This window comes from Colletotrichum jinshuiense, chromosome 1 (assembly GCF_051148585.1).
Source record: "Colletotrichum jinshuiense chromosome 1, complete sequence".
Lineage (NCBI taxonomy): Eukaryota > Fungi > Ascomycota > Sordariomycetes > Glomerellales > Glomerellaceae > Colletotrichum > Colletotrichum jinshuiense.
Window position 1 is genome coordinate 5973528 of NC_139302.1, and position 23948 is coordinate 5997475.

Consider the following 23948-nt stretch of genomic DNA (forward strand, 5'->3'; position numbering starts at 1 on the left):
ACGCGTGGAAACTGGAAACGGCCTGTTGGTGGTGGTGCTGGTCGAAGGGACGGGACTCTCTCTCTCTCTCGTCTCTACCCGTCCGTCGCGAAAAATTGTGCAAGGCTCCTTCTCCTCCTGGCGCAGCCGCGCTCCGTCCCTTAGTGCAGTCTTTCTCGGCCGACAGCACCACCCGACGTCCCTCCCACTGGACCGTAGGTGTGACTGCCACCCAAGCACCAGGCCAGTTGCTTTGCTTGCACACTGGATTTGCACATCGTGCATACAGCACAGCGCAGGGGTGCACTTACCACATACAATCGCTCCTTCTCTTTGCTCCGACGACATCCTCCCGCGCGCCGCTGCTCGACGACGCTGGCCCCCGAAAGCGCGCCCCCCTCCTCCTCCCAACGTCGACCTTGTCCTTCGCCCACACCCACTGGCCCCTACGCGTACCCTTCCTCCTCCTGCTGCTGCTCCTCCGCACCCCCTCCCGCTCCTCCCCCAGGCCAGCAGCAGCAGCAGCAGCAGCAGTAGCAGCAGGCGAGCCAAAGCAGACGAAAGAAAAAAAAATCTCTCGAGTCGCGCCGCTCCCCGAACAGGGACCACACGAGGCACAGCTCTCGCTCAGTCTGCGCCCAGGGTGTCGCGCATCCACGCATCCATCCACGCCTCTTCCCCTGGTCGAACTCACAAGTCCAATCGTGGCTCCATAAAAATTTCTAATTAAAATCGAAATGGCTCAAGAAGACAGCACAAGCATCAGCACAAGCACGAGTGCCAGCACCTCCAGCGTGCCAGTACCTGCGCCTGTGCCTGTGCCTGTGCCTGATGTCAACGACGTCGCCGCTACATCGACAACCTCTACTAATTCCGTCCTTCCCCCGACCTCTTCGACATCTCCTCCTCCTCCTCACCCCTCTGCGACCCCGACCTTGACCTTGACCCCGACCCCGACTCCCTCCGCCGAGACGTCGTCCATCGCGACTGCGAACGCGTCAGCAACCGCTCCCGCCACCGCCCCGGTGCCCGCGACAGGCCCCGCGACCGCGCCTGCTGCGGTAGCTCCCGTCGCCGCTCCCGCTCTTCCTCCCCAGCCGAACGGCGACGCGAGGGCGTCATCTTCTCCCGCCATGTCCCACCAGCAGCCAGGGCCACCGAGAGGCTACCCGAGCCCGAACAACTTCAACTCGCCCGGCACCGTGCCGCAGAACCAATATGCCTATCACCCTCAGCAGAACCAGCCTCAGGCCGATCCCTACAGAGCCAGTCCTGGCGCGCCCATTCCTTCTCTCCCGAGCATGAAGAGTCTCGACCATCACTACCCTCAGGGCGCGCCGCCTCCTCAAGCCATGCCCATGCAGATGCAGATGCCCCCCAACCAGGGCATGCCATACTACCTACCACCGGGCGTGCAGACCAACCCGTATATGACGCAGGACTTGAACCACCTGAGATACCCAATCCCTCATGGGCACGATCCTCGGTTGATGCGCGGCCCCGGCGGCCCCAAGAAGGTACGTTGGGCGATATGATGGAAGGTGGGGGGTCGGCAGATTGCTGCGGCAGTAGGGACTCGTATGGATAAAAGCTGACGTTTGGATTTTACCCTTCTCTAGGAGATCAAGCGCCGCACAAAGACGGGTTGTCTGACGTGTCGCAAGCGTCGAATCAAGGTTAGTAATAATTTTCGTGGCATTTTTTCTTTTCTTTTCCCTTTTTCCTTTTCTTGTTGTTTTCCTTTTGCCCGCAATGAATTTGGGCGGCCTCGAGGCAGGCAATTGGGGAATTTTTTTTTCGCTGGTCTCCTACCAAAGGAACGCCAATGGAGAAAAGAGAGAATGCGAGGAAGAGAAAGAAACAAACTTTACGATAAGCGAACCGAGTCGTGGTTTCGCAAAAAAACGGTCGCTTGATGTCGCTTGATCTGGAGCTACTGCGAAGCGAGGACGGGAGCCATGCCATGAACCACGTTCCGGGATTGCGCCCGCGCCCGCAGGGAGGAGCAATCTTCCGTTCCTGCAGAGCCTACCGACCGCCCGCCCGCCTGTCCAGGCCCAAGCCCAAGCCCAAGGCCGCCGCCACCCACCCACTGAACGCCTCGCCTGGCCTCGCCTCGCCTCGCTTCGCACCTCCAACTTCCAACGTCAGCCCCTCGACTCCGGTTAGCCTAGCCTCGCGCGACATCGCTCTTCACCTTACCTCATCATTCCCCAACTCAGCTCATCCGCGCCAGTCCTGGCCAACGACACAACTCATCTGCACGCGCTCCCAATCTCGAGGCCTCGCTTCATCCTCATTCTGTGTTCCCAGGGGCCACTGCCGCCGAGCTTTTTGTTCTCTTTTTTCTCTCTCAAGTCTCTAAAGCCGTCGATTCTAACCACCTTTGCTCCTCTCTCTTAGTGTGACGAGGCTCATCCCAGTTGCAACAACTGCAAAAAGTCCAAGCGCGAGTGCTTGGGATACGATCCCATTTTCAAGCAGCAGCCAGGACCGTCCGCCATCCAGCCCGCCCCGAACGCCCAGCGGGTGCCAACCCCGACCGTTCCGTCCGTGCCTTCATCGGTCCCGCCTACGGTTCCTACCGTGCCCTCGACCCCCGCCGCTCCCCCGGTGCCCGTGCCGGTCGCCTCGTCCAATCCGTACGGCAACCAGCCGGCAGTCCTGCCCAGCTCATACAACCCGCCCGTCACATCCGCCCACGCCCCTCTCGACCCAGCCCTGACCTCGACCACGCCCAGCGTCAAGCCTGAGGCGAGCTACGACTTCGCGGCGCCGATAGATCCCGCCCTGCAGAACCTACCCGCCCCGGCCACCGTACCCTCTACTCAATCTCAATCGTATCCGGGCGAGCAAAGGGCAGGCTTCGACAACCATCTCAGAGGTGCGACGCTCCCGCAATCATTGTACATGCCTTGTTCTCTTTCAGCCGTTGCTCCATCCCGAATGCCTCATACTGACTGGAGCTTCACAGCCAAAAAAATGAAGTTCGATGACCTCATCGGCCTCCTGGGTCCTGCTGCTCCAACCCAGGAGATTGCCCTCACTCCGGAGCTTCTGACCGAAATTATCAACATCTACCGCGAGGTGTATGCCGTCGGCCTGCAGGCCTTCTTCGAGGCCTCGTGGTTTCAAAAGCAGGATGCCCAAGGCAAGTTTGCCCTTGAGCATTCCCAGGCGCTCCTCGGCCAATTCGCATCCTTCCTCAAGGTCGTCCAGTCCGTGCCGGCCAACGACCACACCCAGATGGCCCACTCCGGGGTCCTAGAGACGCGTTTGATCTGGGCTCTTGCCACTCTGCCCTGCAGGAGCGCTCTCGGCTTGACGAACGCCGACGCAAAGGTCCTGCCACCTCTGGAGGACGTGACCGAGGCCGCCAACCGGGTCAGGGTCTTGGAGGCCCTTCTCTGCGGCGACTTCCTACAATCAAACCCCCTCGCACCTCCCGTCCCCGATGCGAACCCTCACCGCCAGCAGGAGTTCGAGTTCTGGCACAACCTGGCCCAGTACGTGTGCTACCACGACGCGGCAAAGCGTGACGAAATCCTCGGCAGGCTCCGACTGCAACTGGGCGGCAGGGAGAACCGTGACCTCATCTACTCCATCGCTATTTCGCGAGAGATTTCCCCTCGGGTCGAACCCGGCTTTGAGAGGAGCATCCCTCAGCATCTGGACGAGTCGGACCCCAAGAACCGGCTCTACGTTGCGAACAAGTTCATCCAGGACGAGGCGCAGGTCACCGGCGGGACTACTAACATTGTGCGACGGTTCAGCGAGATTGCCATCAGAGCTTTCATCAGCCCCGGCGTCAACGTTGCGGCACACCCCAGCCCGGCTGGTCCGACACAGCCCTGATGGCGATGGATGGATGGCACTCCGGGCGGGATTCTCCTTATTTCCAGCATTCAAACTCTGCAGCATTTTCCAGGCTCAAAAAAGGGGGAGGAACCAAAAAACGTGTTTTGAGGCGTTCAGTGGAGTGGAGGGGAAGCATTTCTTGTTTCCTTTGTTTGATTTCCTACATTGTTGCATGCGGGCGGCACCGCGCCGCTCGTCGTATACTTTGACGGCCGACGGCATCTTGTACAAGTAGTCCTCTAAAAACTAGTGATATTCAGGCATGGCGGCGGTGTGGCAAGGGAGGGAAAGAAAAAGGGTTCACAGTGGTCGAGCAGCAGGGGATGGGATGCACGGGCGGTCCGTCCGAGTGATTCCTAGGCGTGCCAGACGTTCAAGTCTGAGCATCGCCTGTGCTCTGTACGATACTAGACAAAGAGATTCATCCTGGGCCCCCCGGTGTCGGGGACACCAGCAGAACTCAAGAAATACTAAACTTGCAATCAACTATGCGTGCCATCTTGTTGGGTCCTGTGTGAATCTTGGTGACCGTCTCACCGACGCAGCCGACTGCTGCTGCGCTGTACGAGAGACCAGAAAGAACACATGCAGTAGGCGTTGAGGGCCGTTGAGGTCAGGTTCAAAGGCGCCAGGGCATTGAGCCGAATGAAAGAGCTGCGGCGGGCCGGGCTTCCGGCGCGACTAGTCGGCACTGGACCTGGAGCCGCCACCTGGGCCAGATTGCCGGCCATGTTGTAGGGACGCCTTGGGGTGAGGATGTAGGTCTGTATGCCAGGTGCCTCAGTTGTGAGCGTGGTTTGATTTCGGCAATCAACGACGCATGCATACATGGCCTGGGAGTTTTCTGCATTGCAACGTGCAGACAGACGGCCTGGGAAAAGGGAAGCGAAGAAAGAATTGCTAGGCTTGAATGACTTTACTGACTAATGTGACTCTCTGCCGGGATGTCCGCCGCCCACAGACAGACAGACAGATTGATAGAGTCACACACACTTATCCGGAGGAGGCACGTAGCGTGGTATCGGATAAGGACTTTTGGGGTGAGAGCCTGTGGCCAGCTTTTACCGAGGACATTCCTTTTCGGGATTGTTCTCTTTTTCCTTTTTGGTAATATATCAAATGAGATGGGGTCTTTTTGTCCAGGTAAGAATAGCCAAGAGGCGGGAAAGGATGGCGGGTTTCTCTTAGAGGTGTTGCAATTGTTCGTCGGCTGGATCTGATTCGGCCTTCTTCCCGAGGGGTTCCAGAGTCTGGATAACAAATGCCGGAGCCGGAGGGGGGCTTGGAACGGGTACATCGTTGACGGCAACGGGAGGAGGGACATTCGCCATTCACCCACGCGGGAGAGAGGAAGAGCATCCATCATTCACGTCTCTGCCAACTGTCTCCCGGCGCTTCGTATATAATAAGCCCTCCAAGCGAGGTATCTGAGGCTGGCGGATACTGCCCGCGGTTTCTTTGTCCCATCAGTCACCAGCAATCTAACAAGCCTTTCAACATCCATTCCGCATTATCCTAGGTAGACATACCATACCCGAAGATACGTCAAGGTAAACCCCCCTTTCCCAATTGAGCTCACCCCACCAATAATCAATCATCCCCCACCTTTCCAAAGCTCCTCCCCTCAACTGTGCAACTAAGTCACCCCGCGCCCTTGGGTTTGGAGGGGTAGCTTTCTTTTTTCTTTTTTTTTTTTTGGGAGAGGTGTGAGTGAGAGCTTCCCACCCCCTCCAGCTTTCGCGATATCTGGATCAGCCCATTTGTACATTAGAGGCACTCACTTACCAGAGCTAGGACTGCCAGACCCAATCGCCCCGACGTAAGTCATCAATCGGATTTGGGTGAGACGGGGCGTTGTGAGCCTTTTTGATGTTCCACCCTCGCCTGCCTCCGCCGCTTGATAGCTCAGCATATCCACGTCGCCAAAAGAAAACGCCTCGAGGCAGAGAGAGGGCCCCCAAAAAACGTGTCGTCGCGTCTACTCTGGTCTGGTCGCTAACCAAGCACTACGGACACGCAGGTTTCGTACGACCCATTTTCATAGCGCACGATTCTTGGAACTCATCAGCGCCGCAAGAATGGCCAAGCCCAAGGTTCTCCAGCTGGGCGTGATCGAGCAGTACGCTCCTCCTCTCCTTTCCTTCTAACCCCCCCCATTGCATCTGGCCATCGCTCTTCCCTCACCTCTCTTGCTCCGTCGTTCTCCCTCTAGTCTGGAGCAAGATAAAGAGAAGGGAAAGAAAGGAAAATGGAGGAAAGATACTGATTCCGGAAACCCCCCGCAGCGCCCACGACACCTGGTCCGACCTCGGCGACATCGCCGAGATCATCAAGCCCAAGGCCACCACCCGCGCCGAGTTCCTCGACGAGTGCAAGTCCGGCGCCCTCGACGGCGTCGTCGCCATCTACCGCACCTTTGCCAGCGTCAAAATCACCGGCCGCATCGACGCCGAGCTGGTCGCCGCCCTCCCGTCGAGCGTGGGCTTCATATGTCACAATGGTCAGTCATATCCCCCCCCCCCCCAAGAAAAAACAGTCCTTCTCTCCCTCTCCCCTCAAACCCGTAGTGATACCGGCATTAGGTGGGATGACAACACAAAAGTCATAATCAATCGAGGAAGAGGAAGAGAGAAAAAGAAAACAAGTGACACATGCTGAAAAAACAATCCCCCACAACAGGCGCCGGATACGACCAGATCGACGTCCCGGCCTGCACCTCCCGCTCGCCGCCGATCCTCGTCTCCAACACGCCCACCGCCGTCGACGACGCGACGGCCGACATCAACATCTGGCTCATGCTCGGCGCCCTCCGCAACCTCAACGCCTCGGTCCTCTCCATCCGCGAGGGCAAGTGGCGCGGCAGCCCCCCGCCGCCCCTCGGCCGCGACCCCCAGGGCAAGGTGCTGGGCATCCTCGGCATGGGCGGCATCGGCCGCAACATGGCCCGCAAGGCGCGCGCCTTCGGCATGAGCGTGCGCTACTTCAACCGCTCCCGCCTCGAGGCCGCCCTCGAGGACGAGTGCGGCGCCGAGTACGTCGACTTTGAGACGCTGCTGAAGGAGAGCGACGTCATCTCGCTGAACCTGCCGCTGAACGTACGTCGCCGGCCCCTCCCGCCCCTCTCCCCCCGAACACCCGACGAGATCCCCGGGGCCCCGGGCCCGATTCCGGACCCGTGCCCCCGCCCGGGAGACCTGGCATTTTCAAATATGAAAAGAAAGAATAGAGGAAAAAAAGAAAGAAAAAAAACTGACGCGAGACGCAGGCACACACGCGGCACATCATCTCGACGCCCGAGTTCGCCCTCATGAAGCCCGGCGTCGTCATCGTCAACACGGCCCGCGGCGCCGTCGTCGACGAGGCCGCCCTCGTCGCCGCCCTCGACTCGGGCCGCGTCGCCAGCGCGGGCCTCGACGTCTTCGAGAACGAGCCCGAGGTCCACCCGGGCCTGCTCGCCAACCCCAACGTGCTGATAGTGCCGCACATGGGCACCTGGACCATCGAGACGACTGTCAAGATGGAGAAGTGGGCCATCGGCAACGTGCGGCGGGCCGTCGCCGAGGGGAAGCTGGACAGCGTCGTCCCCGAGCAAAGGAGCGTCGTCGGCTAGGCGCCGCGGCACTACCCCTGGGAGCCGCGGCCGAGGGCCTAGCCGGAGGTTCGATGGTGGCTTTGGGGATGGGAAGAAGAGCAAAAGTTATACACGGTTATGCTGCCGACCGCGAAAGGTGGGAAGTGAGAGAGAGACAGAGAGTGAGACAGAGAGAATGGAGATGAGGGCTTGATGAGCTTGGGGAGGGGGTTGCCCAAGCAGTTTCGGGGCCACAAAGTTGCAGCTCAGTCAGTCAGTATAGGCCAGTACAGAAGCCCAGACTCGTTAGCATCTTGACTTCCTCTCACTCGGGTGATTGCTATTCTTGATGCGCACGTTCTCGCCGATTGAGACATCACAACTCAAACATGCGTTGGCGGCTTGCTGATAAGTAGAGCAAATGATTCCCATGTAGATCGAAGCTGCATAAATGTGAGTCTGGAGCTCAAGGATGTCTGCAGTACTTCAAGTGTTATTTTGGCCATCCAACCAAATAGCTCTCGGGTGGGTACATGGCACAGCGCAACAGGCATCGCACGGAAGAATGTCATCACGCAGAATCACGGTAAACACAACCAGTATGTTGCTCACAGGACGCATATATTCGTTTATGCGGACCACGGTTGACGGGCCCTAGTCCTCGAGATAATCTACCCTTTACCCCTATTCCCAATCCGGGGGTTGAGTCCCTTTTCCCGCTCCCAAAAGTCGGGCCGAAGAAAGCAAAATACAAATGCCATGGTCTGGGGAATCACTATTCACAAGCCAACGCCTTTTTTGTTGAAAAATCTCGCAGCCAGGCCCTCCAAACTTTTTTGAGTTCCAGCCCGTAACCGCCCCCAGCCGAGATTCCCTTCCCACAGAAGTGTCATGCAAGTCATGCTGTTGAGAACACACATTGCCATATGTTATGGTGTACGCTCGTTGAAATCATTAATCGGAGTGTTGAAGAAATCCGATTCATAGATCGGATGCTACTTTGAAAATGTTTAGTAGCGGTAGCTGTGGCCATGTTAGTGTTTGTCATTATGTAGAGATTGGACGAGGGGGTAACGTACATGTCGCTCTTGTAGGGACCCTCAACGGTAAGGCTGAGGTAGTCGGCCTGGACGCTGGTGAGCTCGGTGAGCTCGACGTTGACGTGAGCCAAGTGGAGTCTGGCGACCTCCTCGTCGAGGACCTTGGGGAGGACGTAGACGCCGACCTCGAGCTTGCCGGACTTGGCGTACTCGACGTACTTCTTGCCCCAGGCCTCGTCACCGTTCTTGAACAGCATGATCTGGGCAAGAACCTGGTTGGTGAAGGAGCAGGACATGACGAAGGAAGAGTGGCCAGTGGCACAGCCAAGGTTGACCAGACGGCCCTCAGCGAGGAGGATGATGTGGCGGCCGTTCTTCATGAGGAAGCGGTCGACCTGGGGCTTGATGTTCTGGACGCTCTGGGCGTTGGCCTTGAGCCACGCGACGTCGATCTCGATGTCGAAGTGACCAATGTCTGCGGGGAGGGATGGTTAGCGAGCGAACCGGCAAAAGTGCAATGTCCCGAAGACTACTTACTGCAGACGATGGCGTCGTTGGGCATGGCCTCGAAGTGGACACCAGTCAGGATGTCACGGCAACCAGTGGTGGTGACGAAGATCTGACCGCGGGAAGCGGCCTTCTCCATGGTGGTGACCTCGTAGCCGGCCATGGCGGCCTGGAGGGCGTTGATGGGGTCGATCTCAGTGACGATGACGCGGGCACCCATGGTGTGCAGGGCCTGGGCGCAGCCCTTGCCAACATCACCGAAGCCGGCGACAACGGCGATCTTGCCGGCAACCATGACATCGGTAGCGCGCTTGATGCCGTCAATGAGGGACTCGCGGCAGCCGTACAGGTTGTCGAACTTGGACTTGGTGACGGAGTCGTTGACGTTGATGGAGGGGACAAGGAGCTTGCCGTCCTTGAGCATCTTGTAGAGGTGGTGGACACCGGTGGTGGTCTCCTCGGAGACACCGTAGCAGCCCTTGAGCATCTCGGGGTACTTGTCGTGGACAAGGTGGGTCAGGTCACCACCGTCGTCGAGGATCAGGTTGAGCTTCTGGCCATCCTTGAAGGCGGAGAGCTGCTGCTCCAAGCACCAGTTGTACTCCTCCTCGGTCTCGCCCTTCCAGGCGAAAACGGGGACACCGGCGGCGGCAATGGCAGCAGCGGCGTGGTCCTGGGTGGAGAAGATGTTGCAGGAAGTCCAGGTGACCTCGGCACCGAGGGCAGTGAGGGTCTCGATGAGGACGGCGGTCTGGATGGTCATGTGCAAGCAACCGGCGATACGGGCACCCTTGAGGGGCTGGTCGGCGGCGTACTTGGCACGGGTCTGCATGAGACCGGGCATCTCATTCTCGGCAAGCTCGATCTCCTTGCGGCCGAAGGCAGCGAGGGAGAGGTCGGCGACCTTGAACTTGTTGGCGGGGGCAGCCATTGTGATGGTGGTTTTGGTGGTGGTGGTGGTGGGGGGTGTGGATGGGGGGAGGGGGAAGAAGAGAGAGAGGATGAGGAAGGGAAAGAGAACAAGAGCTCGGTTGACGGGGAGGAGGGAAGTAGAAAAAGACTTTTTTGGAGGGGTCAAGAGAGACAGGCCGGAAGAAAGGCAGGGCGGTGTGTTGTCCTGACGGAAATTTCTGCTCTTGTACTCGTTTCCTGGTCCTGTCGGCGGTGCGCGGCGTTGGTGGGAGGGGGACGGGGACTTTGAGGCCAGAGGCGGGGCAAAAAGTCAATGAGGTGCAGAGAGTGTGGCAGGCGGGGTGGGGTTACGCCTGTGTCTTGTGTTTGCGAGGGAGGACTTCACTGGCCACTGCCCCTCGACACTTGGTCGGCCTCTTGCGGGCTGATACGGCCAAGTGGTGCTGGGTGCTGGGGCATCCATCCGATAGCGAGAGGTACATGCTATCTACACTACATAATCACTGCGGTACCTAGTAAACATGACCGTCCGTCCTGGCCACCGATCCATCCCATCCCATCCCGTCCACTTATGCATTGCGTTCATTGCGTTCATTGCCTTTCCTTTACAACCAGCTCTACCGCTACCGTACCTCTTACATGGTACTTACTCTCCTGACGGAGTACGGAGTTACAATCACGGCCACGTCCCCCGCCTTCGGCTGCTGGCAACTCCGGCCCAAGACTACAGAGTATGTGTGTTCTGATGCTGTGTGTACATGGTAATTGGTGTGCAAGTCATGTTCCCTCACGTACCTTGCTCGCACTGAGCCTGGATACAAGCTCGAACACTAAGTATCCAGCCCTTCCCGGTGCCCAGAGACAACCTCACTTACTCGGGTCTCTTCCTGTCTGTTCCAGTGAAGGGAGGCAAAAAGGAGGGGCTGGCTCGGGTTCCATTCCCCGGCCCTCTTCCTGCTGCTCCTTCTGCTCCTTCCGCTGCTCCTCTTCCTGGGCCTGTTCCTTGTCCTACTCGCATTCATCGGCTTGCCTTTCACACGCGAGGGATTGGGAACTCTAGCCTGCCATTTCTTCTTGGTACCGGCCGTGTCTCATCCAAACGTCGCTCAATTGGTGTCAGATTTTTTTAGATTTTTTTTAGATTTTCTGCTGCCCGCCATTTTCGATAAGCCACAAATGGCAACGCACATAGGCAGAGAGGGAGGGCTAGACCTAAGGGAGCAAGCTTGGAATGAGCTGCCCAGCTCTCCCACCTTGGTTAGCTAGCTGGAGCTAAGGTCCGGTTAAGTACCTCAAGTTAGGCATACTAGGCCTTTTTCTTCCTTCACTTTTTTATCCTCATTTCATTTCACATCTCGGTGCAACGTACACACAGAGCACGCCTTGAAAGTATCTTAGGCCGGGGCCGACCTGCTCGGAGGTAAGTAAGCTGAGCTAAGGTCAGGTTAGGGCGGGTAAAGCAAGGTACCTCTTCCTCCCTCGAGCTTGGTGGTGGGATACATGCATGCCCGCTAGGCGACAGGTACCTACCCTGATGGAAAAGATGGGCAAGCAACCAAAGCTGCTTGCTGCCCCTCATCGCGCTCTGTCCCGCCGTCAGCGTGCCGCCGAGACCTGATCTGAGAGGTCCCTTTTGTTTCCCCTGGTTTTACCGCCCTCCCGCACTAGTCCCCTTTGGGCGTGAAACCCCTCGAATTGCCCCACCACGCCTCGGGGAAACACGCACCACCACCTCTCTTCTGCCTCCTCCCTTCCCATCCATCGTCTGACATTTACGGGAAGCCATAAATCCCGTAGAGCCCTGACATAACATGCCAGCAAAGCAAAGCTGGGGCCACTTATGCAGTCAAGATATGGGGGCCGGCAACAGTGAGGGGGGGAGGGCGAGGGCGAGGGCGAGGACAAGGACAAGACTGAGGGGGGCGAGGGGCAGAGGTAAGGCTTACGCAGCAGAGCTGCCTCGGAGCTGTTCGGCGGGGCAGGTTACCTGATCAACGTCTTTCCATATAATAATAATATAGTTATGAACACTGCTAGAGGCATGGCATGACGGCCCTTGGGCGTGTATATGATTGTGTGGGTGTGTATGTGTGTGTGTGTGTGTGTGTGTTTGGTTGGTGTTTGTGTGTGTGCCCTGTAGACTCTGCTATTCTGTCGTTGGTATCTCGCCACGTAGCCTCGGCGGCCGAGATGCCCTCTCCATACCGCAACAGCCTCGCCCATCACCCCCTTCGCCCCCCGAATACTGTCAAGGTCGGGGTCGTAGAGACACCCAGGGAGGGACCCATCGCTCTGGTATGCAAGAAAGACAACGAATATCGACTCAGTACACACTGCCTGGGACTAATTACCGTAACGCCGTTTCGAATGCTTGATCCGCTCCCCAGATCATTCATCATTCCCAGAACACCCGTTCTCTAAGGTAATTCACTTTCTTTTTTGCCCTCCCCCGTCCTTGTCCGTCACGTCCGAACCACGAGGATGAACCGAGCCCTCTCTACGCGTCCATCTAAGCCCGCTTGGGCAGCAGGTTCTCCCTGACGGCGAACATCTTGGCGCTGATGTTGGCCGTGAATCCGTCCACCTGCTTGCTGTACTGCTCCACCTGCTTCGCGTTCAGCATGCCCTCCAACCGGCTGGGCTCCTGGGGCAGCTTGAACAGCCTCTGCCACTCGTCCTCCGGCAGCGGCGCCTGCTTGGCCGCCGCGCGCGCCGCGTTCTCCGCCTTGCGCTTGGTCTGCCACTGCGTGATCTTGGCCTGCTCACGGCCGAGCTGGCGCTGGTAGAACTGGAAGTTGTTGAGGTCCGTGTAGTGCGACTCGATGCTCTCGAGCAGGAGGTCGCACGTCTTCTCCAAAAAGGGGTCTATCGAGAGGTCGAGGTTCTCAACCGAGGGGTGCAGCTGCTGCTTGATGGGGTCCTCGCGCAGCTCCGCCAGGGAGTTGGGGGGCTCGATCTTGTCCTGCTGGGGGAGCTGGGGGAGCTGGTGGAGGAACGAGGTCAAGAGGTGGGTGTTGTGGATTTCGACGGGGAGCTCGGCGAGGATGTCCTTGAAGGTGAGCTTGGAAGCTTTCAGGCTGTGGACATCATGTTAGCGCCATGACCAAATCGTAGAATTAATGAATGGAAAAGAAGGCAAAAAAAAATCCCGCGACTTGTCTGACATACCTCTCGGTCGTGAACTTGCCCTCCTTGTACGCCGCCATGAAGCTGTCGGTGAGCTTGAAGGCACGCATGCTCAGGGAGCCCTGGGAGCTGCGGCTGACGTCGTGGACGAGGGCGACTGTCCGCTCGTTGTCCTTCTGGTAGTGGTACTGGTTCTCGATGAAGCTGAGGTTGACAAAGTTGCCCATGGCGGCGCTAGTGTACCAGCCGACGTTGTTGGCGTCGACGTTGACCTCCTTCAGGTGCTTGATCATGTCGTTCTGGTAGACGATGTTGGCCTTCTGGCGGGGAGCGGCGGCAGCGAGCGCCGAGGCATCGTTCTGGTGGTTCTGGTGCTGGTGGCTGTCGGTGCTCGCGACGTCGACCGTGGGGAACTGGAACGTGTTGGTGATCTCGAGGAGACCGTCCTGGTCCATGCCGACGATGGAGCCGGTGGCGGTCGTGGGGAAGGTCGCGGAGCCATGCTTGACGATTTTCATAACCACCTAGAGGCGCGCATGTCAGCATGAGCTCCCAGATGTCCGTCCCTCCATCACCGCAAAGCAGAAGCCCAGAGTGAGGAGAGAGGTGGGGCAGGATTTGGCAGGACTCACAAGGGCCTCAACGCGAACCGCCTTGAGCGGCACCTCCTTGATAACGTCACCCATATTTGCGATACGATCGGGAGATTCGGACAGGTTCAAAAATTCCTGGCTTTGTCGAGTCTGCGGCTGTAGGATCGTGGGTGTCGCGTGCTTGGCGTCGGGGTCGAGGGCGCTCGTCGTGATGCGAAATATCGAACTTTTCGCTACTACGAATTGTGGGAGGGATTGTGGGCTGTCAGGCGGTGGGCTGGGGCAGAATTCACTGAAGAGGTCATGTGATGCGTGCACCCCTCCTTTTGCTAGTGCCACCCCGCCAGCCCGGCCGCCGCCTTCGCTCCTATGGTGATCCGTAACAGATTCCACACGCCACGTCCTGAATGGGAGGGCATCCCACTCATGCCCCCACGCCGAAAGCACTCAGATCGAGTTTAAATTCAACGTCGTCTCATCTCGCCGGCCTACGTCTCTCTCCCTCCGTCGTCTTCTTCAAAAACACGCTCATTTTACTCTCCTGTTCTCGAGCATCATTTTGCGATATCACTCGGGGGGTGTCCTGGGCCGGCGCCGACATGCACACGCTGACAAAACAGCTGCAGCACACCATGGCCTCGCTCTGCACAACACACCTGGGAATACATACACGCCGCCTTCTCGGCCTCGCCATCTGAGCCCGTTGCCACATGCTCACATTCTGGCCGGAACAAACATTCACTTGGTAATCAACAAGCATGTCACAGTTGTACGACGTGTATCTCGTGTGCGTTCGTGTATTACGCTGTCTAGGTACGAACTCAATGTAAGTCTGCGTGGCCGTTACAATGCTGCCCAAATGCGCCTCCGAGGTGCCCTATGCCGTCTACCATACGCTCCGTCTGTCGTTATTTTCTTCGCTCATTTCCCAAACCGATTGCGCCATTTTCCCAAGCCACCCCAAACGCCATCATGAATCACTTTTTCTTCCGCCCGTCAAACCAATGCTTCCGAATGCTCTTAGTCGACCCAGTCGACGATCTCCCAGGAGCTTGCGCCGTCGCGAATGACCAATCGGTGCCGATCGATCCGCCAAAATGAGTACATGGACGCGGTTGCACGACTGGCCCTGCGGTGGGCTTGGCCATGGCCGGCCTTGGAGGCATCTGGCCTTGACCTCCACACGCAAGTCGCAAGGTTTCTTCCCTCCGAGTCAGGGCTCCCAAACCAGTACCTGCCGATGGTCAGTCTTTGTTCTCTTTGTTTGAAAAGTCTGGGGCTCTTACTTGAGGAATCCTCCAAATTGATTGGCCTCGGCATGCGCGGCCTTGTCCAGAACGCCGAGGTCTTCGTAGACCGTCGTGGGCGGAATCGTCGAGCGGAACGCAACGATGTAAAAGGAAGTTTCCTTGAACGTTTTTCCTGTGGTGTCGACTAGGGTTTTGAGTTCGGCCATGACATCTCCCCAATTGAAAGACTCGACGTAGTCGGCTGTGGCATAGTCCTCGCGGAGGCATTCCATGCGAGCCAACGCCTTCGCGAGCAAAGCGTTCTCGTCATCGAGGGTCTCAAGGTCCAGCAAGTGCTCCGGCTCCGTGTACGGAGAATGGACAAGGAACCTGTCAGTGTTGGTGATGTCGACTTCGGCGATGTTGACCGCGGCAGTCTCCTTGATCTTTTGGGCGAGCGGGTCGACGACCTTGAAAGGTTTCGGGCTCACGATGGCGGCCATTGCGGAGAACTTGAGTGTTCGAGGCGACTGGAGATTCGACGACGAATTGAAGTGCTGTGGCCTGGATAGTGTTGCTGCAACTCAAACTAGGAATGTCCTAGTTGGTGCTATGGTCCGGTGAAAGTTCCGCTGGCTTGTGTAAGGGAGGAGGCGAGTGCACCCTGGGATGATAAGACGGGGGGGCTTTGGGGAGAAAGCGAGACGGATTCAACTTATGGGATAAGAACAACGAACGTCTGGAAAATGAGCGCGGCATCCAAATATAAGAAGGGCCCAAAGTCTAGGGCCAGGACTCTGGAGACAGGAAACGTCTTTTCAAGACGGGATTGCCTAACTCAAGCCAGGTGGGTCGGTGTCTACACAGTCGAGCGACTCAGAGCGAGTCAAGTGCAGCTGACCGACCGTCAAAGAAGCGGTGTTCATCCCTCTACCATACCGGGGACCCCTTCTGCATGGCGATTCGCGACGTAGCGGGCTATGGGTCATCTCAAAAAAAAATCCCGGACGTTTGCATAAAGGGGGTCGCGGGAACATGGGGGAGCCATGGTGCGGTGCGATGGCGAAAGCGCGCCCGGTTGAGGATGGCGCAATCGGGTGTGGTTCTGATGCCAGAGACGCAATTTCAACCGATGCGAATGCACAGCCATGGATTTGGCTTTCTGGGAGCACGGTTCCGCGCAACTACGGGCCAGACGCAGTTGGGGTTGGCTTTGCCATTTGTCAACAAACAACAGAGGAGAAACGCCCTAGGCCACCGGCATTAAGTTGGAACAGAGACTGGAGACTAGATGACAAAGGGACGAAAGGACGAGTGGCCGCGAGAGCCGATTACCAAGTGTGGTTTTCGAGGCCGAAGGGTGTCATTTGGGGGCGAGAGTTTCCCCCGCATTCTTCAGCGACGCTACACCGAGCCATGACTGACAACTAAGTCTAGCCGTCGGGGTGTAGGGGGTGAACTAAGTAGGCAAAGGTCTGAAAGGTCTGCACTGCGGCAAATCAAAGAAAATCCCACACAGAAAAGGCAATGTGCAAAACTCGGGATATACAGCGTGGAATACCAGTCATACACGCTGCTGTTCTCATTCTGCACCTATCTTCCTTATCCGCGTTGTGCCCTATTATACCGAGTCGGAGGACGATCCATTGGCCAGGGACATTTACTCGGAAGACCGGCTTACCCCGGCCTGCCCCAGGCCCTAACCGTGCCCCAAGATCCGGCTCCACAGGGGGTGACCGACGGTCGGTGACGGTGGGTGGTCCACTCTAACCCTGCGGCAGCATGATGCTAGGCCGTGTCTCGGAGGGTGTCCTCATCTCGTCCAGCTTCTTTTCCTCGTCCGACAAGACAGACGAGGCGACTCCGGAATCCCCCCCTCCTTGTCATTTGCCCCCGGTCGCGATATCTGTTCTATATATGTGCACTAGACACGATTTGCCGAGCCGTCACCGCTGCTTCAGCGATACAACCCCACCATCTCGTCTGCCCCCGTCGCCCGTCACAGCCCTGCGACGACTTCCGACTCGTCCTTGTCCCGCGTGAGCCACACCTTTGACATCTCGTAGGTCCCCAAGTAAAGACCGCTGCCCACGGCCGTCCATACGGCGCGCAGCCCTGCGCCGCGGAAGAGCCCGCGAACGCCATGCTGCTGGTACACGTCTCGCGTCACCTCCAAGCTTCCGCGACTCTTTTGAGGTTTCGACGCCGCCCTGCTGGGATCCCGCGACGAACTGCCGTTGTTGCTGCTGCTGCTGCTGCTGCTGCTGCTCTTGTCTGAGCCGCCGTCTCCTGCGCTCAACATCATCCGGGTCTTGACAACGTCGCTCGGCGTCGTGATGAATGCTGCAAACGCCCCAGCCGACCCGGCGCTGGCCCCCGTGACCACGGCCGTCTCGACGAGGCCCTGCTCCTGGCCGGCCGCCCTCCCCCGCGACCTCGAGCTCCACACCGTCTTTCTCACATGTTCGAAAATGGGGAACTGGATCGCCGTAAAGGGCAGGTTGCGCGCGACCAGCGCCGTGTACCCCGAGAAGAGCCGCCTCTGAGCCCCGGAGCTGGTGACCTGACGCAGGGCCTCGAGGGACGTGGACCGCCTGCCGCAGCCGCCGCTGCCGTCCTTTTGACGCAGCATCTGCGCGTTCTGCTTGATCACCTCGGCCGGCGCAAGGACCAGGCACGAACCCATCTCCGCAATGGCCGAGGCCGAGGCGTGGACCAAGGGCTGCGGGACCGAGCCGGAGCGGGAGATGGTCTTCTTCATGCTCTCGTACGTGGCGAAGAAGATGCCGGCTTTTGGTCGTTTCCCGAGCGCACGGTTAGCTTCCTTCGTCGGCCAAAGGTGGTGTAGTTGAATGGCTTGAGGGCGAACCCGGGGCGCGGTACTCACCTGCTGGTAACGTCGCCAGGACCACGCTTCCAATGCCCTGGTAGAGGCCGCGGAAGAGCGGCGCTTTGCTCCCCGGCGATGATGCATATGTTTTGACGAAATCCTGGCTCTGGTATCGGGTTTTGAGGGTGTCTAGCGGGTATACCAGACAATCCACCGTGAATGCTGCCGCAGCGCCGGCCTGAGAAGGTCAGTTGAGTGACCCAAGTTCCTTCACTCCTCTTGAACGTCCTGGACTGTTCATTGGACAGGTTTGTATTTTTTTTTCGGATTGATACTCACGGCGTATATCTCGTACATTATGCGGGAATTATACAGCTGATCATTCCTTTTGAGTCGGCAAGATCTTTGGACATAGAGAAACACGTCTTGGACGAAATCAAAGATAGGGCCATGGGTTTTGCAGGGTCACTCAAGCGATGACATCACCTGGGCATGAGCAAATCGGGGTCGGTCGCTCTCTCGCCCCCCTCTAAACCACATCGATTATGAGCCTAGCTGTTTTTCTTCCAGCAGCAATTGTATGACTGGCAGGGCAAGCTTGATCTCCCACAAGCCTCCCAAATTCATGGGCTCTAGATAGTTTCTCTTACGGCTGAGCTCAGCGTGTCGAACTGTTCCATCAATCCTCTAGAGTCGCTGTACCAGAGCTGGTGCATGCACATTGGCTGATTGAGGGAGTGGACCATATGATAGAGATAAGATAAGGGCCGACTTAGTGGCGGAGGGACCTATACCGACCCCGATACCGACAGTGATAATTCTAGCTTTGTTTTATTTTACTTACTAAATGCATACTTGCTGCAACTCGGGCTCGCGTCTATCAAGAGTCCTTGGCTACCCTAGGTAGGTGTCACGAGTAGCTCGGTTATAATACGTTACATATGATTTTACAATTGGTATTTTTAACTTCTTTGTGCTACAATAATTATTTACAGTGGCGTCATATTTAGCATGGGTCATCCGGCCGTTCTGATCCGCTCTCTGAGGAGACGGGCGGCTTTGGTGAGAGATGCCTTGCCCTTGCTCCCCCGGCGATCAACAAGATCTTTCGACTCGAGTGAACCAGGCCGAGAAGCACTTTTTTCGGGATAGCGTCAACCGCAAAGTCATCGCCGTCCTTTATTGGTCCCGTGTCGCACTTAGGCACGCAGGTCCAGGATCCTCTTGGCAGCATATGCAGCAGCCACCATGATGGGCGCCTGCGTGTTGCCGGTAGGGACCTCGGGGTGCATGCCTCCATCCACGACGAACAGGTTCTTGGTGCCCCAGACCTTGGTGTCGGGGTCGACGACGCTCTTGCCGTCGTTCTTGCTGCCCATCTGCGTGGTGCCCAGGTAGTGGCTGCCGCTGCCGGCCTTGGCAACGATGCTCTCCGCAGTAGCGTTCTGGGCGACGCTGAGGATGCTGCCGGGCTGTCTGGCGTACCCGAGGAGCGTGTTGACCATCTTGATCAGGGCCTCGCGGTCACCCTCGGTGTGGAGGAGAGGCGTCTTCGTCATGGTGGTGATTCCGTCGGCCGTGATGCCGAGGGTGCCGACGGAGGTGGTGCCGTGGGTGAGGTAGACCTTGACACCTATGGTGTTGTTGCCGTCGGCGCGGACCGTTCCCTGGATGTAGCGAGTAGCTCCGTCGGTGGTGTTGACGCTGGTCCAGAAGTTCAGGCGCTGAGCCGACTGGGCCAGGAGACCACTGCCGTTGGCGAAGAGGTCAACGGACTCTTGGTCAGGGCCGGTCCAGGCGGTGGAAGGCAGGGTAACAAGCTCATCCTTGGTCTGGAAGGTGACGGTCGCGATGGCGTGGTCCTTGAGGTTCTCGCCAACAGGGAGGTCGATCCACTGGTGCTTGGGCGGCAGCTTAATGTTGGTCGTTCCGTTCGCCACAATCTGGATCTGCTCCGCGGGGCCGATGCCCGAGTTGAAGAGGATGCGAGGAGTCGAGTGGGAGCCGGCGGCGAGGATGAGGGATCCGCCCTTCTTCAGCTTGATGGTCTCCCGGGTGCTGTCGTCGTGCTCGATCTCGACGCCAGTGACAAGGCCGCCGGTGCGAACGGCGCGGAGGACCTTGGAGTTGAGCTCCAGGGTGAAGTTAGGGAGATCTTCGGCGTCGGGGAGGATGGCACGCACGGGGCTGTCGCGCAGGCCGTTGGCGATCTATGGGGCATTAGAGCAGTTCACCTTTCAGCATGGGGGCTTCGCGAACTTACCGACCACGGGGGGTGCGAGTACATCAGCTCCTTCGCCTCGACATCGTTCAACGCATCCTCTTCGCTCCAGCCGTTGACCTCCAAGAAGCGCGACATGATGCCAAAGGCGCCGTCGTCGTATCTCTTGCCGTCCTCCGACGCCAGAATGGTGCCCGGAAGACGCTCGTAGAGCTCCGCCGCCGCATCCGCGACGCCGTTCTCCCAGTGCCACTCCTCAGGCCAGGTAGCAAAGTCGGCCTTGCGGGGCCTGACGAACATGAGCGCGTTGAGCATGGTCGAGCCACCAAGGAGACATCCGGCCGCGATGGAGAGATCCTTGCAGTACTGCAGGTCGGGAGATGCGCCGGTGTAGTCGGCCATTCCGGGGACGTCGTACATGGTGACGGTGTCGTTCCATGCCAGCGTCTTGCGGTTGCCCGTCATGTAGAAGGACGTGCCGCCACGCTCGATCAGGAGCACGCTGCGGCCCGAGTTGGCGAGACGCTCGGCTGTCACGATGCCCGCGGTTCCGCCTCCCGCGACGATGTAGTCGTAGGTTGCGTTGCGGGTAGCGGTGTTGCCTCGAACACTTACACGAGCCGCAGCCGTCTCGCTCAGCGCCAGAAGCGCCGAACCCAAGGTGATGAGCTTCATGATGACAGGTGACGGTGTTTAAAGAGGCAAGGACAGGACGCTCAACCAAGAGTCTGGAGAGGGAAACAAAGCGCTACGAGGTGGGCGAGGACATGAAATACCTACATGATTGATAAGATGAGATTGATTAGACTAGATTTTCAACCCTCCCCAACAACCGTATTTCGGTAGTCAAGAGCACTCCGCAATACCGGACGGTGCTAACTGGGTGTAGCGATTGTTTTCATGTATTTTAGTGGACCTCGTAATATAAGCATACTTCAGAGTGGGTTCCAAACATGAGGATCCTCGTTGTATTAGGCAACCGACACAGTAAATCATGGAAAATGTTGCCGTTCCTAGTAAAATACCTCATATTCGGATCCTCACCGGAGCCCTGGAAGAGCGTGGAGCATGGCTATGCGAAAATGGAGCTCGCGAGCATGATTCAAGCTGTCTGGATGGTTGGGCTGTGTCTCCTCCTCTGGGCATGCAGCAATGTGATTTGCTAGCAGAAGCGAGCCGCAACGTTGTGAAATAGATTGGTCATCGGGGGGTTGCACGCAGCTATTATGGGGTCGAGTTTGAGTTTTTAGACTTGGCAGTCGCCTTTTTCCTTCTCCTTTTCTATATCATCTGACAATTAAGCTTTCCCCTTGTACTTACATGACATGACATTTTCCGGATTGTGACCGATGACGGACATATGAGTTGCAACTGGATACCTTCTCGCTCGTAATCCGAGCTACCCGACGAGACAGTTTCAAGGCTCCCATGTCTTGCTGCGTTACTAACAGGACTGTGAGATATTTGAATTACCCGCTATTATATCCCCTCTAGGCTTCAAGCTTGAAGTCGTAACTTGAAGAGCGGTCTGCTGTCGGTGACGGCCGCATCCACCCGGCAAGGGGGTTCTTGTCAAGACCAGGCAGGTACACAACCAACATTCTACGACATGCACACATACATGATAAGGTTGCCAGAAATGGGTCTGAATCTGGTAACTCAAGGTTCGCTTAGTCCTACAGCGTTGTCTACTAGGCTGGCAACCTCTAAAAAGTGGATAGGAGTAGTGAGACATGTAGGGTTACCGGAGGTTAATTCATCCTGACACTTTGATGGTTAATGAGAGACACGTTTTCCCTATTAAAATGGTATTTTTCTTTTATTCTCCTTACCAGCTCCATTAGACAATTCCGTACTTGCGTGTGAGTTGTCAGTAAATAAATAGCTAACAAGATCAAAGGCAGAGGCTCTTCGCAACAACTCTGACGTGTGCACATTTTCTTCAAAACTGGTTAGGACAAATACACCTCTGGGTTGCTTTACCTGGGTAAAGATTTTTCCCTTGCCATCATCACCGCCTTGTACCCTGGACCTGCCCACGAGACAACTGAGAAGCAGTGACCGAAGCGATCGCCGAACTATCACCAGCGACCACGACACTTTCTGAGTCAGCAACAGATTTGTTCTCCGGGATTGGAGAACATGGAGAAAGAGAATCCAAAGAAGACATCGGACCAAGATGAAATCGGAGCCAAATCTGTCTCTGATTATGCCTGTGAACCCCGTTGCCGGGTGCTTCTCCCACCGAGTGGCCTTCTCGTGTAGCCAGTTCGGTCGAATTTGAAACATTGGTCACAAGGCCCAACTCTTCGACCCCCCGCAATGGAATATCCACAAGGCGAATCATTGAACCTATTTCGGGAAGCTATGTGCAGTGTGCAGTCTGCGGTAACTGATGGTAGCAGCACCTGGCAGAGTCAAAGTGTGGGAGTTCGACCACCAACTTGGTATCCATTTCGTGGCCTTGTCATGCGGTACCGTCTTCTAGGCCATACCATTAAGACCCGCATCCTGGGGGAGGTTTGACTGCTGGATGAACGTCCATTGCTCATATGCCAACACTAAACACCTTCGTCGTTATGGCCAAGAAGGCTCGTGGCTGGACTTCGTTATTTCTTGAGCTATAGCTATTTGCTTCTAGATGTCTACCAGGCCAAAAATAGAAATGCATGTTGTGATATTTATACAACCTCCCACTTTTATTCTTGTTTGAATTCTCTTCGACCATCTTATACTATAGTCACTTTAATTGACTGCTCTCAATGCAACAGATTTGACAGTCGTACGGCTTCTTTGGCAGATTCATGTGGTGTACTACTATTGGCTGGTTGACCAAGAATAAATGGGGCACCGCACTCTCCATCCGTCTCGGTCCCGAAGTGTGCACCTCGAACACCAGCCTTGGCGCTGTTGCCACGAGAGACTTCATGAGTTGAGAACATTCTGGGTCATCCCTGCGATATGGTCCGGGAACATTGGACTATTGTGACAAAAAACAATACGGCGGAGTAACTTACGACATAACCAGTGTGTGTGATTGGTTTCCTCCTCTTTCTACTATGATACGAGTGCCTAGCCCACAACAGGCACTATCGAGTAGGTGCAAACTGATTTACTAAACCAAGATCAAAGTATATTTGCTTTTATTCTTTTTTTTTTTTTCTCAAGCCATAGTCATAATCTTATTGTCCGCTATCAGACAAAACGTGGTATCAAAAGATGGCTGCAGTGTGCAGCGTCATGGGCGAATGGGAACGGATTGGCACAACCCCCCACCCCCGACGTGAGCCTAGCCAGTTCCCCTCAAACAACTGGCGGGTTATCTGCCCTCCCCAAATCCAACGTGTTCGGTCACCTCTGAGATGACCTCACTTGTTCAAATGAACCTTTGATGAACACGGTTTATCAACCTAAATTCATCTGAAGGTAATCCGCACTCTCAAAGTTCAAGGCTGGCGTCGCTATCTGAGAGACCAAACCAAAGTTCCAACAGCTTTGGGGGCGGCGCAGTCAACTGCTCATGTGCGGCGCTCCATGGCCAAGGTAGGAAGGAGCTTGGCGCATTTCGGTCTCTTTAGTATGGCAGGCATACCGCTAACAGAGGCAGGTTCGTCCTTTTGAATCCATTGGCGACAGGCCTGCGTCGCCGAGGAGATCATGGGGTCCCTCCTCGGGCACAATTGGCGGCGATGAGAGAAGAATACGCCGCATCGGCGTCATTCATGCGAATCCACGACATGACGAGTGTCATTCTACTCTGGGTAGTCCTCCGCTCAGCCTTGGCGATGTCGCGACCGGTTCGGGAGCTCCCCACGGATGTACTACATGGACTGCGTTGCTAGCGGCCATCGGTTGAAAAACACAAACACCAGCGCAAGACGGCTCCAGTCAATACGGAAGAGGCACTTGGATCACCGACTGCGGCTTGCGCTACGGTGGACTGGAACCGCTGTCAGATTCGGTATTGCAGATCTGATCCGGGCGGGCCATTCATGCAGAGCCACCGCCTTGACACTTTCATGTCGGGTTTCATGCGATGTTGTGTCAGAGGGGGCCGATCTTCTTTGGTCGAACGGGTTCTG

The 23948-nt window shown here is 56.8% G+C and overlaps 7 protein-coding genes across 7 annotated transcripts; 2 read left to right on the plus strand and 5 right to left on the minus strand.

Annotated features, from left to right (window-relative positions):
• Positions 1-716: 716 nt before the first annotated feature.
• On the plus strand, positions 717-3834 carry EsH8_I_001560 (Zn(II)2Cys6 transcription factor domain-containing protein; the record flags this gene model as incomplete). The annotated part of the gene is made up of 4 exons (XM_083268973.1): positions 717-1496; positions 1599-1655; positions 2383-2863; positions 2954-3834. 4 exons carry the CDS (start codon positions 717-719, stop codon positions 3832-3834), a joined length of 2199 nt encoding a protein of 732 aa, XP_083119411.1.
• Positions 3835-5915: 2081 nt separating this feature from the next.
• Positions 5916-7447, plus strand: EsH8_I_001561 (D-isomer specific 2-hydroxyacid dehydrogenase; the record flags this gene model as incomplete). The annotated part of the gene is made up of 4 exons (XM_083268974.1): positions 5916-5956; positions 6123-6337; positions 6517-6932; positions 7103-7447. 4 exons carry the CDS (start codon positions 5916-5918, stop codon positions 7445-7447), a joined length of 1017 nt encoding a protein of 338 aa, XP_083119412.1.
• Positions 7448-8418: 971 nt separating this feature from the next.
• Positions 8419-9886, minus strand: EsH8_I_001562 (adenosylhomocysteinase; the record flags this gene model as incomplete). Its single annotated transcript, XM_083268975.1, has 3 exons — positions 8419-8431; positions 8488-8923; positions 8986-9886. The coding sequence occupies 3 exons, from the start codon at positions 9884-9886 to the stop codon at positions 8419-8421; spliced, it is 1350 nt and encodes a 449-aa protein (XP_083119413.1).
• A 2490-nt stretch (positions 9887-12376) lies between these two features.
• Positions 12377-13679, minus strand: EsH8_I_001563 (uncharacterized protein; the record flags this gene model as incomplete). Its single annotated transcript, XM_083268976.1, has 3 exons — positions 12377-12944; positions 13036-13517; positions 13626-13679. 3 exons carry the CDS (start codon positions 13677-13679, stop codon positions 12377-12379), a joined length of 1104 nt encoding a protein of 367 aa, XP_083119414.1.
• A 927-nt stretch (positions 13680-14606) lies between these two features.
• Positions 14607-15318, minus strand: EsH8_I_001564 (uncharacterized protein; the record flags this gene model as incomplete). Its single annotated transcript, XM_083268977.1, has 2 exons — positions 14607-14820; positions 14873-15318. The coding sequence occupies 2 exons, from the start codon at positions 15316-15318 to the stop codon at positions 14607-14609; spliced, it is 660 nt and encodes a 219-aa protein (XP_083119415.1).
• Positions 15319-16814: 1496 nt separating this feature from the next.
• On the minus strand, positions 16815-18002 carry EsH8_I_001565 (mitochondrial carrier domain-containing protein; the record flags this gene model as incomplete). The annotated part of the gene is made up of 3 exons (XM_083268978.1): positions 16815-17605; positions 17703-17883; positions 17985-18002. 3 exons carry the CDS (start codon positions 18000-18002, stop codon positions 16815-16817), a joined length of 990 nt encoding a protein of 329 aa, XP_083119416.1.
• Positions 18003-18844: 842 nt separating this feature from the next.
• On the minus strand, positions 18845-20541 carry EsH8_I_001566 (uncharacterized protein; the record flags this gene model as incomplete). The annotated part of the gene is made up of 2 exons (XM_083268979.1): positions 18845-19855; positions 19909-20541. 2 exons carry the CDS (start codon positions 20539-20541, stop codon positions 18845-18847), a joined length of 1644 nt encoding a protein of 547 aa, XP_083119417.1.
• Between the last annotated feature and the right edge of the window lie 3407 nt (positions 20542-23948).